Source organism: Diabrotica virgifera, chromosome 4 (assembly GCF_917563875.1).
Source record: "Diabrotica virgifera virgifera chromosome 4, PGI_DIABVI_V3a".
In the NCBI taxonomy this organism is placed as follows: Eukaryota; Metazoa; Arthropoda; class Insecta; order Coleoptera; family Chrysomelidae; genus Diabrotica; species Diabrotica virgifera.
In genome coordinates, this window is record NC_065446.1 from 163,090,668 (window position 1) to 163,109,806 (window position 19,139).

General features: G+C 32.7%; 1 protein-coding gene across 1 annotated transcript in view; it reads right to left on the reverse strand.

Moving 5' to 3' along the window:
- Positions 1-19,139, reverse strand: part of LOC114336768 (dynein axonemal heavy chain 10) — an 863,661-nt gene that overhangs the window by 566,096 nt on the left and 278,426 nt on the right. The window contains exon 21 of the mRNA XM_050648469.1: positions 15,263-15,619. Coding sequence (XP_050504426.1) covers positions 15,263-15,619 — 357 coding nt within the window. The remainder of the gene's footprint in view (positions 1-15,262; positions 15,620-19,139) is intronic.

Genomic DNA, 19,139 nt, shown 5'->3' on the forward strand with positions numbered 1-19,139 from the left:
AGTTTCATATGCCAATATTGCTGCCAGAAATAGCAGTTCTTCCTTACCAACCAATTCTAATCAGAATGTATCTTATCAAGTAATTCCAAATCAATCAGCTTCATCATCAAAGAAATTCTCCTCACAAATGTTCTTCAGCAGTAATAACCCAGAAAAAATAAATTTTAAGCGACACCGGCCAAATTCTCCCAATCCTTTGGAATCAGCTAGAAAAGAAATACTTTCTCAAGAAAATATTCCTAGACAAAAAGGTGGTATTTATAATACGTCTAAATATACAGAGCATACAAATACAACAAACTTGCAAACACAAGGAGTACCATCACAATTAAATAATGTAATTTTAGAATTGGTTCTTAATATAATTAGTTCATTAAAACTCACTGAAAATTTAGACAAATCAAAAACAGAGATTACACAACATATTAATAAATACTTAAGTACGGCAGCGATCTCACAAGAAGACTTACTATTTCAAACATCATGTCAGACACAACTAACCCTATAAACTTTTTACAATGGAACTGTCGCTCAGCAGTTTCTAATAAACCAAATTTAGAAGCCTTATTTATTCAAAAAAATGTATATGTGGCCATGTTATCAGAAACATGGTTTAAACCAGAAAAATTTTATAACTTCTCAGGATATAATTGTTTTAGATCTGATCGCCCTGATGGGTACGGAGGCACAGCAATTTTAATTAAAAATAAAATAATTACAGAAGAGATAAATTTATTGGATAATTATAATTTTACTTATAATTGCATAGCTGTTAAACTTTCGTGTATCAAGAAACCTATACATATAATATCCGTATATAAAGAACCAGGTATTAGAGTAACGGTTGAAGAATGGGTCAATTTTTTTCAACACATTCCTTCTCCATTCATCATTGGTGGAGACTTCAACGCTCACAACATGGCATGGGGTTGCGAAAATAATGATACTCACGGTAAAGTTCTATTAGAGGCGATAGAACAATGTAATCTATTATACTTAAATGATGGTTCTCCAACTCTTGCACTAACTTCCAGCCCATCAGCAATCGATATAACAATATGTACCCAGGACATTGTATCTAAATTAACTTGGTCTGTCATTCAAGATCCACATGGTTCTGATCATCTACCCTTGATCATCGCCTTGGAAAACTCGGAACAAGCAATACAACCTGGTGACAATACACACAAAAGATGGAATTTGCATAAAGCAGATTGGAATTTGTATTCATCGAACTTTTATTCGGGAAAACAACCACAAACTTATGAAGAATTAGTTGCCGAAATAAACCGATGCGCAACCATTTCAATTCCAAAATCATACAACAATAACAAATATCCTACAAACAAGCTACCAAAACCATGGTGGGATAATAACTGCGAATCAGCTGCAAATAACCGCAAAACAGCATATAGACGTTATAAAACAAATCCTAATCTTCACAATCTAATTGAATACAAAAAATTAGATGCCTTAGCAAAGAAAACTTTTAAAATTAGAAAAAAACAAACTTGGATAAATTACTGCGAAAGCTTAAACTCCAACACTCCAATCAGCGACGTCTGGAAGAAAGTAAATCGCTACAAAAACCGAAAGCAGTCCAATCAACTTCCGATAAACACCGAAGCTGCATGGATAGAAGATTTCCATTTCAAGATTTCACCTCCTTGGGTTCCAAGTCAAATAAATGAAGCTACAGTTACCGTACCCAGAGAAAACTTCAATCTAGAGAAACCATTTGAATTATGGGAATTAAATCATGGACTCAAGCAAAATAATAGTTCATCTCCAGGGATGGACTGTATATCATATTCTATGCTATATTTTCTACCTACAGAATACAAACTATCATTACTACAAATTTTTAACACTATATGGCAAAACAAAAATTTAATTCCCAAAGCATGGAAGGACTATATTGTATTACCTATAAAAAAACCAGGAAAGCCAGATAACAAAGTTGAATCTTACAGACCTATATCTTTAAGTTCCTGTATACTAAAAACTCTAGAGAGATTAATCAAAATTCGGCTTGAATACTGGCTTGAGTCCGAAGATATCCTTCCCAAATCTCAGTACGGCTTTCGAAAATCCAGATCTACACAAGATGCTCTCACTTCCCTAGTCTCTTCTCTACAGGTCAATTTTACAAATCAGGCGTCGACAGCTGCAGCATTTATAGATGTAACTTCAGCGTTTGATAACATCAATTTAGACATTCTTTATAAAAAATTAGTAGATCTTGGAATGCCAATTAAAATTTCAAATTTCATTGTATCCTTGTACAAGAATAGATGGACTTACTTAAAAATAAACGAGAACCTTTTACCACCAAGGTTAACGAGTATAGGTATACCACAGGGTAGTATTTTAAGTCCACTTCTTTTTTCATTGTACAATATAGATTTAGAACACATAGTACCTCCACACTCTAATATTTTACAATTTGCAGATGATGTTGTGTTGTACACCTCCCATTCTTCTCTAGACATTTGTAGACGTCAACTTGAATTTACATTAGATTGTGTAAAAAATGATTACCATTCTCTAGGTTTATCCATATCAACGACAAAGACTGAAATTTGTTTTTTCTCCAAAAAACGCCAAATTCCTCAAGGCACCTTCAAATTAGGTAGAATAGAATTTCCGATAAAAAATTGTGTTAAATATCTTGGGACGTATTTGGATCGTAAATTGTTATGGAAGGATCAAATTCATTATATTATAAAGAAATCAGAAAATTCTATGAATATCCTTAGAGCTTTTTGTAGAACCGGTTGGGGAGCTGACCCGAATATTGCATTGCTATTCTATCGCTCAATGATTCGACCAATTTTCGACTATAGTTGTCATTTATATGGGTCTGCGTCAACAGGATATCTTAATAAAGTTGAAATCCAAAGGAATAAATGTTTGAGACTCTGTCTCGGTTACTTAAAATCTACTCCTATTACTATTATTGAGATTGAAGCTAAGGAACCACCACTTACTCTACGTAGACAGTTTTGTACAGATAAGTTTGTAGCTAGAGCTATTTCAAAAAACGTCAGCTACTTAAGGACTATTCGTAACTTGAATATATTAGATTTAAGCCACAAATATTGGTGTACTAAAAAAACCCCCATATACGTTGAAAGCTATAGAAAATTGACAATGTATGAACACCAAATATACAAAAATAAAATACCTCCAATTTACATTAAACCTCCTGAAACTCTCTTTTCCAAGATAATACAAACAAATTACATGGATTCAAACCTTCCAGGCAGTATTATCAACAAAATAATTAAAGACAAGTGGCCTATGTTTCAATATATTTTTACTGACGGCTCCAAAATTCAAAATAGAACCGGAAGTGCAATATATCACTGGAATTCTGAATACAAAGAATCATGCCGATTGCCTAATGAAGCTTCAATATATACTGCCGAATTATCAGCTTTATTACTTGCGCTAAAATATATAGCCTCTGTTGGTATGGACAATTATATCATTTTCACCGATTGTAGAAGTATTGTGGACAAACTCACTTCTATCCAATCGACAAAAAGTCTAAACCACATTGAGATAGAAATTAAGAGTCTATATTATGATATTACTTCCTCGGGTAGTTCAATTATTATTTGTTGGGTTAAAGGACATTCTGGAATATTTGGAAATGAAGAAGTCGACAAAATAGCTAAATCTGCAGCTTTAACCAAACGAAACATAAACAACATACTTCTACCAGTAACCGATATAGATAATATCAGTAAAAACCATTGCAAACAAAATTGGCAACGTGTATATCACCAAAGTACAACGGGAATAAATTTTAGAAATTGCCAACCACTAATTCCCAATGAGAGATGGTTTAAACAAGAATCAAATAGGCTATTTATAAAAACAATAAACAGAATGAGGTCAAATCACGCACTCACCCCAGCATACAAACACAGCATAGGTATCAGTGATAACCCATATTGCGCCTGTGGTGGAATGGGAGATCTACAGCACCTAATATTGGAGTGTGGACAGTACAGACAAAATATTAAAGTGATGTATGAAAAGTTAATTGATCTAAATTGTCCTTTACCTGTCAATTTAAACGAAATTCTTTTTCCAAAAAATAAGCAGACGTTAAAATGTCTTTACGAATATGTAACGTCCTGTAAATTTAAATTTTAAATAGGCTTAGATAATAAAATTAAAAATTGTAAAAATATCACACAAAATTGAAAAATGTATTCATTAATATATTATAACAACCTGTAAATTTAGATAATAAGTAGGCTTAGATGTTAACTTAAAATTGTTATTGTAATACCATACAAAAAAAAAACAAATAGTCTGGCTAATTGGCTATGTCAAAGCCATTAATAAAATAAAAAAAAAAAAAATAGCTATGATGATTGCCAACCTCCGTAGCGGAGATGGCACCTGAAGAAGAAGATAAAAAAAGTGCATTAATCGGAAACAAAAAATATTAGAGCGAAACTGTGGACCGGTCACTGCTCGTTCACCAATTATTTGACAAAAGTGCAAAAGGCGGTGATAAGCATCTCCAATAAATTCCTTCACTAAGAATTTTTTTTTGGATGGAATTTGTTCGCCTTAACCTATTTATTGCTGATGAAATATGTCTAACGAGAGCTGGGGGCTAACTCGGTTTTCGCTGCATTTACAATGTAGTGTTTTGGTCCAGATGGCCCTGGAAATGCTTTATCCATAATATGAATCTTAACTGACGTTATAAAACCACTTTTTCCACCTACCTCTACCGAAACTATACTTTTCCGGACCTCATTGTAGGAAGCAAAGTTGTACTTTCCCTAGGGAGTAAAAGTACTTTGTTGACGCCCTATATAATATATAGTATATATCTTATAGTCAAAGCCCGAATTTCAGGCACTCCTAGGTTTGACTAGGCAATCCTCAGGTCTGACTGACGGTCTTAGTCAAAGCCCGAAATAAATTACAGTTTCGGCCTTTGATTAGTCAAACCTAGGAGAGGCCAAGTTGGTCAGGCAAAGGTCGAAATTTAATTTTATGAAATCGGGGTTTGACTAGTCCAACCCCGATCAGCTATTAAAATGTCGCAATTTGTTAGATTAGGTTTAATAACATTTTTTAATTTTAATGTTTATTATTTTTATATTGTAGTAATTAAAATAAAAAAATTAGTATTTATCCTCACATGTTGGGGCATTATGGCATTTAGAGTTGCACAATACGATAGATCTTTTACATAGACATAATTTTGAAGAGCATTTCTTATTGCAGTAACATTTTATAAAGCCTTTTCCTCCAAATATAGAAGCTTTAGCACTGATTTCTCTTAGAGACAGCTTAACATCTGGAAAATCTTTGAAATTAAGAAAGTTCTCTTAGCATTCTCTTATTCTGAAAAAAGTATGTTTATTGTTCCGTATTTTGCACCAACTCTATATAAATCGTCAATTGTTTTATCTTGTATGATACCCAAAATATTTCTAGTATCTTATTTGGCTCTATCAAAGCTGGGTATAGGTATTGTAACAGTTTTTCCGATCGAAATTGGAGGAATTTTTTTTCACTTAATTGTTTCATAACGTTAGCCTGGGCATGAAGTCCTTAAGCGCATTTCCTTTATTTATTTTAATCTTTTCTGTCTGTGTAACAATACCTATCCCCAGCTTGAAATGCTTTGATAAAGCCAGAGGAGATGATCGAAATATTTTGGGTATCATACAAGATAAAACAATTGTCGGTTTATATAGAGTTCTTACGAAATACGGAACAATAAACACACTTTTTTCAAGAAATCAAATAAGAGAATGCAAAGAGAATTTTCTTAATTTCGAAGATGTTCCAGACGTTAAGCTGTCTCTAAGAGAAATTAATAAAAAAGATTCTAAATTTGGAGGACAAGGCTTTATAAAATTCTACAGCAGTAAGAAATGCTCTTCAAAATTATGTAAGTGTAAAAGGTCTAACGTACCGTGCAACTCAAAATGCCATGATGCCTCAACATGTGAGAATAAACACTAATTTTTTATTTTAATTACGACAATATTAAAATAATAAACATTAAAATTAAAAATGTTATTAAACCTAATCTAACAAATTACGACATTTAAATAGCTGATCGGGGTTTGACTAGTCAAACCCCGATTTCATAAAATTAAATTTCGACCTTTGCCTGACCAACTTGGCTTCTCCTAGGTTTGACTAGTCAAAGGCCGAAACTGTAATTTATTTCGGACTTTGACTAAGACCGTCAGTCAGATCTGATGATTGCCTACTCAAACCTAGGAGTGCCTGAAATTCGGGGCTTTGACTATAACATAATATACTCTATTATCTATTACGTAAGTATCTATACATTTTAACGTTTATTTATGGAACACCCTGTATTTTGCAGAATGGAAAAAACAGAAAATTGGTATTTTGATTTAACAATGTTTACATTAATAATTTGACTTATATTTGACAGTTGACAGTTTTACTGTACCTACTTTTTAGTTTTAGTTCTATAGTTAATTTTATTAGTTAAATAAATAAATTATTTAAAAATGAAAAATGACTTGTTATTTGAGGAAGGTGGAAAAATCATATGTATAACATGGGAGTAAAGTACCTTTTCCTCCCGTGAATGATTACTGCCCGACGCGTAGCGGAGGGAGGAAAAGTAGCACTGTCCCCCCTTGTTATACAAATAGATATTATCTACGTACTCAATCGAAAAACAACTTGTTTTAATCAAAGTCGAACAAATAGTAACCTCTAAACGAATGTTGTGCATATTTGCATATGATGCCTGAAGTCGTCATCCGCATCTGACAGTAGTAACGGTATGACGTCTTTAGGCGTCATCAGCATTCAAATGGGTAAAAATGGCTTCGAAGCTAGTAAGTTGATTTCAGATACAACAGAAACTTCGTTTGTGCAACTTGTGATATATGGTCTCATGTCAGGTTAACATGTCGTAATATTTCATACTTCCAATACTTCACTACTACTAAGTTCATTAACTACAAGCCCTTCAATTTCTCGTTTTTTTTTCTATATGATATTATTTAACAACGAAGATATGATATAGTGCTCTTTTGAAAATAACATTTTGTTTGGATTTTTCTCATTAGCCTCGATATCCCCTCCTCTTTCATGTAACGCCTCAAACGTAGCTATTAGACCAATAACAACAAAGATATGATGTAATACCGTTTTGACAATGCCGCCATGTTTAATTTTTCTATGTCTTTGTATTCATCACCATCCCCTTTTCTTTCCAACGACCTCTTCTGTCGTGATCCGACGAGCTTACACCACAAAAAGCGTCAAAAACGAGCAAAATGGACCTTAGATTTTGGTGGAGGCGCTAATGTTATTTCTTATAGGCACATCTACCAAATCGATGTTTTTAGTACATTATAATATTATTTTATTGTATGCCCGTTCAAATTTAGTGCGTGCGTCAGTTGGATGCACCCGCATGCGAATAATACAACAAACGTAAACAAATACGATCAGACGTGCTTTTTATTTGCAGTCACAGTTTCGTCAGTTACAACCAAAAACAATTTTTAGGTTTAAATATAGATTGCCGTTTGAGATGGACTGAACAAGTAAATGCAATAAATACAAAATTAAATAAACCCTTTTAACTATTTCTAGAATAAAAGATACTATGCCGATGTCAGCACTGATCAATATCTATTACGGACTTGTTTACAGTCATATGAATTACAACATACTACTGTGGGGAAATTCTATTGACAGCTGTAAAATTTTTATAACTCAGAAAAAAATTATTCGAAAAATATTCGGTCTAAAATTTCGAGAAACTTGTAAACCAACGTTTATAAAATACAAAATCGTGTCATTCTATAGTCTGTACATTTACCACACTCTTCTGTTTGTTTTCAAAAGAAAATTTCAATATATTTGAAACTAATGCTCATCGACACATGAGTACCATACAAGAAATTCTAATAAGCTCCGAATACCCCAGTTTAAAACATCAAGATTAGAAAATAGTTTTAAATTTATGGGAATGAAATTTTACAATAAACTTCCCGATGAAGTGCAGGAGATTGCTTGTTTTAACAGTTACAAAAATAAAATCAAACTTTTATTATTAGCCAAATGCTACTATTCAGTCAAAGGATTCCTTGAAAATACTCTATAAACCATTATTTTATTTTTTATGTATAAATTGTTTTGTATATGTCTAAATATGTTATCTTATAAATTATGTTATCATGTTTTAAGTGTTAGGTACCTATATAAAATTTGTAGCTGAACAATGTTAGCCTATAACTAGAGCTCGGGAAATATGTAAAATGCATATTACGTGCATATTTGCATATTTTGAATAAATTTTATAAGTGCATCTGCATTTATTAAAAGTGCATATTTTGAGTTATTTATGAAAAACCGCTTTAAAATATGAAATTTTTCACGAAAAATCAAAATTTTTAATCTTTGGTAACTTAAAAAGTATTGATTTAGTTTAATAACATTATATAACAAATTTTCCTTGGAATTTGTACCTCTATCTATTTGTGGGGTTATTTTTAATAAATTAATGTTCACCTCCGAAAAAGGGGTGGCATTCACCACCAGGGTAAAAACGCAAGTTGGCACTATTTCACTCTTGTTTATTGAAGTATCGTCTAACCATTCACTAATTTTCGTGAAAATCGATGGAGGTTGCCCGAAATCGAAGGCAATAGTTGATTTTTACCTTCAGTGACGGCACTAGCAACAATAGAAATGCAAAAAATAGAAAAACAATAGAGATAAGTAGTCGCAAAATAATTAATTTTTTAATTGTAAGTATAATTTTCTTTTAAGACGGGAAGATGGGAGGTTTTCTTGGGGTTGTAGCTCAATAATCGAAATGCACGTATTTTGAAAGTTAATTCTTCGAATTTATACGCTATACGAATTATATCCTCGATATGATATATTTTAATTTTTCTCCACATTTTTCTCTTAAGTTCAATCAATTAAAGGGTTGTTCGAAGATTAAGGGGATAAGCTCAAAAATCTAAGCTATATCAATTCGAAATCTCATAATTAGCTCGTAATTCCACCGCAAAGAACAACTCAATATCTCTATTTTTAAGTAGTGGAAGGGGGTTGAGTCAGCCTCCACAAAAATATTAAATTCCTGCCCAAAGTAAGGAGGCCGAAATTTTCAATCTACGGTATATAAGCTCATAAATAGCTCGTAATAATTTAGAGCTATTTGTATTTTAATCTCTACAAGGTGGTGGGTCAGCTCAACAGAGGTGAAATAGAAAGAAGTTTTTCCATTATTATGAGATAGACGGCACAATTTTTCTCCAGAAAATTTGAAAAAATATTTAATAATATACAGTTTTAACTTTAATAACGATATAATAAACAATGATTATGATAATGATGACGATGATGAATATAAAGATTGCTGCGTTTTTTATTTATATGCATTAAATGCATAAAAGCACATTTCAGTGCATATTTGAAATGTTTTTTGTGCATGCATATTTTCATGCATATTTTAGGTTTTTTTAAGTGCATATTTCCCGAGCTCTACAACTGTTCTACAATGTAGAATCATCTCTATTATAACCTGTCCTATACATTTGTAAAAATGTCTTTAAAGGATTAATAAATATTTTTATTCTATTATATTTCTATGCAATATTTTTCATTTGCATATTTTAAGTATATTATTTTGCAAATATTTTCTACAATATTGTTTTTGATCGTAAAGTAAGTAATTTTTACTGTATATTTATACATTGTATTCTACCTTCATTAATTTTCATTTATTTTGTCTGATTTTTTTTTCAATTCTTTTGCAGAACGGAAAGCGATAGCTATAGCGGAGACGAGTTCAATATTGAATATTCTGAAACCGATTCAACATGTTCAGCTCTGAGTTTTAGTTCTGATTAGAAGTGCTAGCAATATATCGTATCTTCGTTGCTCTAGGAAATACAAATGGGCGAGAAGGTATCGCTCCAGATAAATATATAAACTTAATAATTATAGTTGCGAGGGGTAATTGGAATAGAGCAAAAAAAAAAGTTGAGTACATGATAGGGATGGCGGTTGTTGACAAAACACCGGTTTTCGGTTATACCGGTATTTTTTACTTACGGTTTAACCTAACGGTTATAACCGGACAAAAAAACCGGTTATCCGAAAAACCGGTTTTCGGTTTTTTTTAATTAATATCCAATACCCAATAGGTTACAATGTTACATTAAATTGTATTTTAGTTTGCGATACTACATTCGAATTGATATCAATATTATCCACATCGATACCAATATAATCATTCGATATATAAACGGCGTCGCCGTCTATTGCGTATTGCGCAGTGGGATACAGAAAGTGGAACTGGAAGTTCGAACTAGCCAATTGGGATCGAAAACAGAAATCAGTCATCAGACGTTCGAAGAATATATCCTAAGGCAGAAGGATGAAAGATGGACTAAGATGATTATACATTGGAGATCGTGAAACCACAAACGAAAAAGGGAAAGGCCACAAATGCAATGGTCAGATACCCTGAAGTAACACGTCGGGTCAAAATGGATGCAAAATATTCAAGATAGAGACACGAAGGAAGGAAAATGAGGCCTTTATCCAAGAATGGATGTTTAGGGCTGATTAGAGACATAGAGAGGAGCTAAGGCACTCGAATTTCAGCAGCTATTTTTAAAAGGGGATGCCAGTTTCCAATGTAAGAAATTTGGAAAACAAATATTGTTAGAGGTCAAATAATAAACAAATAAATCAAATAATTGAAAAATACAAAAGATAGTGAAGTTGCATAAGAATTATAAAGTAAAATGAAGTAGATTAGAGATTAGAATATAACGTATAGTATACGCTGCTTTTATATGAATTATAAAAACAAAAATGTAACATTAAAAATAGTCAAACTTATTAAAACAAATGATGAATCTTTGTAATTCTGAATTGGACGTACTGTCCTAAATTTTTTGTCAAATTTGTTAAATTTTTGTAAAAAAAATTAATTCTTTTTTACACAGGACACGCAAAACTATTTTCTATCGCATTTTTTTAAGTAATTACACAGGAATGATTTTTTTCGCCTGAATTTATAATATACAATGATAAAAAATAAGTTTATTCTCGTTTGTGTACACCACTGTATAGTGTATAGTGCTATAGTGTATGTATACAGGGTGTAACAAAAATACAGGTCATAAATTAAACCACATATTCTGGGATCAAAAATAGTTCGAATGAACCTAACTTACCTTAGTTCAAATATGCACATAAAAAAGTTATAGCCCTTTGAAGTTACAAAATGAAAATCGATCTTTTCGAATATATCGAAAACTATTAGAGATTTTTTATTGAAAATGTATATGTGGCATTCGTTTGGCAGGAGCATCTTAAAGAAAAATTATAGTGAAATTTGTGCTCCCCATAAAAATTTTATGGGGGTTTTGTTCCCTTAAACCCCCCCAAACTTTTCTGTACGTTCCAATTAAATTATTATTGTGGTACCATTAATTAAAGTCAATATTTTTAAAACTTTTTTGGCTCTTAGTATTTTTTCCATAAGGCAGTTTTTATCGAGTTGCGGCTTCTTTTTTAATATGTTTACATAAAAATTTTATGGGGCTTTTGTTCCTTTAAACCCCCCAAATGTTTGTGTATGCTCCAATTAAACTATCACTGCGATACCATTAGTTAAACAAAATGTTTTTAAAACTTTTTTGCCTCTTTATATTTTTTCGAGAAGGCAACTTTTATCGAGATATGGCTTCTTTTTTAATACAGTTCAAAATATACCTAAAAATGTAAATCATACATAAATTTTCATATTATTACCAAGTCTCCATAATCGTACTTAACCATATACAAATATGTGGTGGATTTGAAAAATACTCAAAATATCTCGATAAAAACTGACTTTTAGAAAAAGTACTAGGAGCCAAAAAAGTTTTAAAAATATTGTGTTTAAGTAATGGTACTACAATAATAATTTAATTGAAACGTACACAAAAGTTTGGGGGGGTTTAAAGGAACTAAACCCCCATAAAATTTTTATAGGGTGTCCAAATTTCACTATAATTTTTTTTAAGATGCTACTGTCATAAGAATGCCATATGTCCATTTTCAATAAAAAATCTTTATTAGTTTTCGATATATTGGAAAAAAAATCGATTTTCATTTTGTAACTTCAAAGGGTTGTAACTTTTTTTATATGCACATTTGTACTAAGATAAGTTAGGTTCAATCAAACTATTTTTAGTCCCAGAATATGTGATTAAATTTATGACCTCTATTTTCGTTACACCCTGTATAATGTTATATCAACTATCTTGACTGCACACTGCTGATACTGCACAACGGATTGATACTATTTATTTAAATAGGATTCTTTAATTCAACAGACTTGATTATTTTCAAGATCATCAAAATGGCCAATTCAGCCTATCACATTTCTTAAACATATTACCGCGAGTGTAAAAATACACATTAAACAAGTCAAGAATATTGATGAATTTATAACAAACAATCTTTTTTTTTTCCAAAATCATTATTATTTTCAGAGGTATAATAAATTTTCCGGTTTTTCACCGGTTATTAATTTAAAAAGAAAAAACCGGTTATAACCGGGACAAAAAAAACAACCGGTAAAACCGGTTATTGCGAAGTAAAAAACCGGTTTTAGGTTATAACCGGTAGGTTTTTCCCATCCCTAGTACATGAAGAACAATGTATATTTTAAAAATCTGGCGATTTTTGAACGGAAATGGACGGGTCAAAAAATTTCAAAAAAAAAGAAAAATATTTTAAGAAATGAACATCTGATCGAAAGACTGAAAAATATGTGCTCAATATTTTTCAAAAATCTACCGAATGGCAGCAATCACGACCCTCATGGAGGTGGGGTACGGGCTACTTTAAAATCTTAAATAGCAACCACTCTTTTTTTATTACACATTTAGATTCCTTGCGTAAAAATAAGTAACTTTTATTCGAGACACTTTTTCAAATTATGGGTAGATGTCGATATAATCGGGAAAAACGATTTTTGAAAATGTAAAATTAAATTAAAAAATGGAAAATCCCCACTAAAATGGAACACTTAACTTCTTTTGGTTTTAGGACCTAATATTCACAACCCAATAGATCCCCATAACGCGTTAGTAACTGCAAATTTAGCATCCAAGCCTCTCTACTATAACTGAGATTTTTTTAAAATTTTGAATGCCATCTTGTATACCGAATTATACATAGTATTATACAAAATATTCATATTTTAAAATAAAAATGTATACAATTTTTATTCAGTTGCAATGCGAAGGCAAAACAATCTTACTTTTCAATTAGAATACGGAGCGCAGTCCAGTCATCTGAATCGCGATCTTCGGCTCTTATTGGAGCCTCATCGGAGACAACGTAGGCACTGTTCTCCATATCCTAAATGACCAGCACCGAGAGTTCTTCCCACCCATTGCAACCGAAGTGAAGGTATTAGGTGACTAGCGTCATCTGTCAATTGAAAGATGAAGTAGTTTTCAATCCTAATAGCAAAATTAATAATATTGAAAATATTAAAACATTACTAAAAGGTTTTTAAATTGAAAACTTATTGCTACACTTTCCTGGTGACACCTCCAAGGCTTCTACAATTTGCAAGCACATGGATGCTGCAGTGAAGAAAAAGGGAAGGAATTCTATACTCTGCAATTCACATCCCCCGTCTGCAGCTTGTTAAAGTTCCAACGGAAAATGCACCTGGTTACTCTACTGAGTAATACGACTAGAAAATAAAAATGTATACCATTTTTATTCAGTTGCAATGTGAAGGAAAAACAATCTTACTTTTCAATTAGAATACGGAGCGCAGTCCAGTCCTCTGAATCGCGATTTTCGGCTCTTATTGGAGCCTCATCGGAAAGAACGTAGGCACTGTTCTCCATACCCCAATTGACTAGCGTCGAGAGTCCTTCCCACCCATTGCAACCGAAGTGAAGGTATTAGGTGAAGAGCATCATCTGGCAATTGAAAGATGAAGTTAGTTTTCAATCCTAATAGCAAAATTAATAATATTGAAAATATTTAAAAAAAATTCCAAATATGCTATCCATAACTCGATAAAATGCATAGTTCGCTAACTTCGTTTCTAGTGAAGATACGACGTCGAAACGAAAGATATAATATGATTTTGGGCCCGGAATTCATAATATGCTGTCCATATCTCGATAAAATGCATAGTTCGATGTCTTCCTTTCTAGTGAAGATACTGTTACGGATAGGGGAATAAGTTAGGCAAAAGTCTGTGTCTCTAGCTTATTCCATACAAGGAGCTACTCAATTCACCCCCTGTCTATCCGTATCCTCGTCCATTTTCAAATTATGGCACAGCTTCGCTGGTCATCAGCTACGCCTCAGCCCTTCAGGGCTAAGGCAATGTGGAATTGCACCAGGCCTTGACAAAGGCGAGTGCACGGGGGACACTGAGTTCTGACAAGACTCAGTGTCGTTTCTTACATTAATAAACCTAAAATTAAAATATACAGCTACTCTGCTTCTCTTGTAGCGTTTGGCTGGTTCTGAAAAGAACCAAGCCAAAGCTATTGTTTTCTTACATTCGAAAAGAAACCTAAAAAAGAAAATTAAAAAAAATAATACCTTCACTTCGGTTGCAATGGGTGGGAAGAACTCTTGGTGCTGGTCATTTAGGATATGGAGAACAGTGCCTACGTTCTCTCCGATGAGGCTCCAATAAGAGCCGAAAATCGCGATTCAGAGGACTGGACTGCGCTCCGTATTCTAATTGAAAAGTAAGATTGTTTTGCCTTCGCATTGCAACTGAATAAAAATGGTATACATTTTTATTTTCTAGTCGTATTACTCCGTAGAGTAACCAGGTGTATTTTCCGTTAGAACTTTACCAAGCTGCAGACGGGGGATGTGAATTGCATAGTGTAGAATTCCTTCCCTTTGTCTTCACTGCAGCATCCATGTGCTTGCAAATTTTAGAAGCCTTGGAGGTGTCACCAGGAAAGTGTACCAATAAGTTTTCAATTTAAAAATCTTTTAGTAATGTTTTTAAAATTTTCAATATTATTAATTTTGCTATTAGAATTCAAAACTACTTCATCCTTTTATTCATATTTTATATAAAATAAAAAAATAGTCTGATATTAATTGAACCCTCATTTGCAATAGTAGCACTGTAATTTAGTAATTATTCATCTCACAACTATTTGAAGATTTATTTGCTGATAATTAAAATAATTCTTTCACGAACCTTTATATTCAGTCGAACCAAAATTTTTAATTGGTTTATTTTTTCTCGCATTGCTATCATTTTTGTAAAATTATCTTCATATATCAATCTCCCCAAAATTGTCTTCCACTCCAAGCAATGCTTAACGATAGTGTCCATCAGAGGCCTCAGATTTAACTGTATACTATCAATATTAATCAATGGATTAAAGTTGTTGACATTTCTTATAATGTCTAAGTAAAACATGAACTTTTCATCAAACACTGAAATACTAGTTGTGGTTTGAACGAGCCTTTCACAAGTTGAAGTTTTGTCGTGAGACCATAGATTTCTGTATCTCTTCCATTTCTGTAATTGTTTGTTAATCCCCAAAATCACCTAAAATTAAATTACAGGTTACAAATTATTCTAGAATAATTAAAAAATAAACTATCGTTAAGTGCGCACTTAAATGACAATAGATTTGTACATGCTATGAAATTTTCCTGCAGCTTTAACTACTGTATTATTTACGAACATGTACTAAAAAATTCAGACTTAGACTAAGTGTACTGCTGGCCTCTCGTATACAAAGGAATGTCTTGCTGTATTATTACTGGACAATCATGAATTACATTTGTATATAGCAAGTTTACAATAGTTTACATTTTGCTAAGAATATCGGAATCAAATGATGCTCTGGATTCCTGAGATTCCTTCTCCATTGTAGATACTCCCACCCCTAGACCCTTGTATATGGCTGTTTGAAAAAATATAACTATAAAAACTATCATGGTTAAAAATTCATTCATAAAAGACCTTAATAAACTAAATCACCACAAAAATTGTTGCTGTTGTAATAAAGTTCTTAACAACGTATCATTTGGATATAGAGTCACCGAAATTTATTCCTTAAATAAGATATTTTAACAGATCAGGGTGTTCTTCCCAGTTATGTGACTTATCGTGAAAATTGCAATAAAATACCTGATACAGTGGAACCCCGATAAGTCGGCCCCGGATAACCCGGAAGTCCGGCTAACCCGGACCGATTTTCATCAGACAAAAAAACATGTTTTTACTTTGACTGAGTTTTTTACCAAGAAATAAACAATACTGTATACAACTGTACGTAATTTAGATGTACTGTGCATATGTATTTCATTATTTATATTTTATATTTTATTATTTATATGTATTTTACTAATTTTTATCATATTCTCCGGATAACCCGGATTTTCGATAACCCGAATCGGCCTCGGTCCTGATTAATCCGACTTATGGAGGTTCCACTGCATTGAAAAAGAAAATTACGATAAAGAACATACACTATCAGCCTTTAACCATCGCCTTCTCATTAAATTAATAGGGAAGTCAATAGAGCTTTTGATTATAAAAAAATAATATTGTAGTATCTACTTATGTTATGAAATAAGAAATTTATGACTACGAATCTGCAATCAATCGCAAATAAGTCTGGCTAATTATTTGCTCTGTCAAAGCCATTTTTCAAAAAAAAAAAGACTTCGGAAAAAATCAAACAGGCTAAAATTTTTTGTAATTTGATTTAGAAATGTTAACTCCGAAAATATACATCTTAGAAAAAAACTGACTTGACCATTGAAAAACTCAGAAAATTTTACAAAAAAAAACTTTCATAAAGATTTTTCTAAAATTGAATCTATAGCTTCTATAATTCTTTATTTATAACGCTAAAGTCACCCTTCTCACTAACATTGGCTCACTGTAAACTAGCGTTCAACGAAGTGCACGGATGACTTATTTTAAGATAATTCTTTAACTAAGGGATCAAATGAAATTTTACAAATTGGACGTGACAGAAGAACAATTAAGCTATCTTACGGTTATAATAAAAATAAATAAAATGTATGGGCATAAGTACGGTGTGGGCGGAAAATGAGACTTACATTAATTTTGTTTAAAAATGATTTAAAAATGTGTAACCAATGTGTTTTACCTACAAAACTCTCAAATTTGCAAAACTTACCCTTCAGATACCTTACTAAACTATGTTTCATTCAAAAAAAATCTCAAAAATTTAATTCAAATGATAAGACGTCTCAACAAATGTAATTTTTTCAAACTTCGTAGTTTTACAGAATTACTACAACTTTAAGACGGTATTACTCAAATTTGAACAGATTTATTAAAATTTTATAGGTGTTTTTTTTAGGTTAGTATTAGGATATAATCTTTAAAATGCACTTAATAGTCGGAGAGATAGAAGCGGATTTTGTGCGTGATAAGTAATATGGAAAAATTATACGGGGATATGTTGAATTAATTGTGTACATGACTTTACCCAACGTCCGGAAACCAGAGTGGGGTACGAGGTTAGTTATAAGGGGTCAAAGTCGCGGTTTTTATTACTTTTTTTTGTGATGCCCATGATCGAGATAGTGCACCAAAATTTGGGAATAAGTAGATCATGACGTAACTAAGTAAAATCTCTAGGGGCGGAACGCTGCGTGGCCGACAAAGTGTTGAGCGTAGGGGTGAATATAAATAATATAAGGGGTTTTTACGACGTTCGTGATTGAAATAGTGCACTTACATTTGGGAATAAGTAGACCATGACATAACATCATGACATAAGTAAAAGCCCTAGAGCCGGAAACCAGAATGGGAGACGAGGGTAGGTATAAGGGGTCAAAGTCGCGGTTTTTATTATTTTTTTTTGTGATGCTCATGATCGATATATTCCACCAAAATTTGGGAATAAATATGTAGGTCATGACGTAACTAAGTAAAATCTCCAGGGGTGGAACGCTGCGTGCCGACAGAGGGGTGGGGGTAGGGGTGAATATAAAAAATATAAGAAGCTTTTTGCGACGTTCGTGATTCAGATAGTGCAGCAAAATTTGGGAATAAGTAGACCATGACATAACTAAGTAAAATCCCCAGAGCCGGAAACCAGAGTGGGGGACGAGGGTAGTTATAAGGGGGCAAAGTCGCAGTTTGCATTATTTTATTTTGTGACCCAGCACAACATTTGTCCACCACACAGCGTTCCGCCCCTGGAGATTTTACTTAGTAATGTCATGATCTAGTTACTCCCAAATTTTGGTGCACTCTCTCAATCACGAACGTCGCAAAAAGCCCCTAATATTTTTTATATTCACCCCTATCCCACCCGTTTGTCGGCCACGCAGCGTTCCACCCCTGGAGATTTTACTTAGTTACGTCATGACCTACTTATTCCCAAGTTTTGGTGTACTACCTAGATCATGAGCGTCACAAAGAAATAATAAAAACCGCGATTTCGACCCCTTATAACTACCCTCTTACCCCACTCTGGTTTCTGGCTCTGGGGATTTTAGTTAGTTATGTCATGGTCTACTTATTCCCAAATTTTGGTGCACTATTTCAATCACGAATCTCGCAAAAAACCCCATATATTTTTTATATTCACCCCTACCCTTGCCCCTTTGTCGACCATGCAGCATTTCGCCCCTAGAGATTTTGCTTAGTTACGTCATGACCTACTTATTCATAAATTTTGGGGCACTACCTCGATCATGAGCGTCACAAAAAAATAATAAAAACCGCGAATTTGACCCCTTATAACTACCCTCTTCCCCCACTCTAGTTTCCGGCCGTTGGGGAAAGTCATGTACACAACTAATTCAACATATCCCCGTATGGTTTTTCCATATTACTTATCACGTACAAAATGCGCTCCCAGCGACTTATACTAGACTTAGACTATAACTGTTATACTTCGAAAATCAAATAAACAATTTATTTTTGAGAAAATTAAGAAAGATAAAAAAATGTAATACAAGAACCGAAAATTACCAGCTAAAAAAATGTTTATAAAAAGTGATCAAAACTTTTTTCTACAAAACTTACGCAGTATATCTGCGTAACTTGGAACCTAATGATAACTTTTTTTATT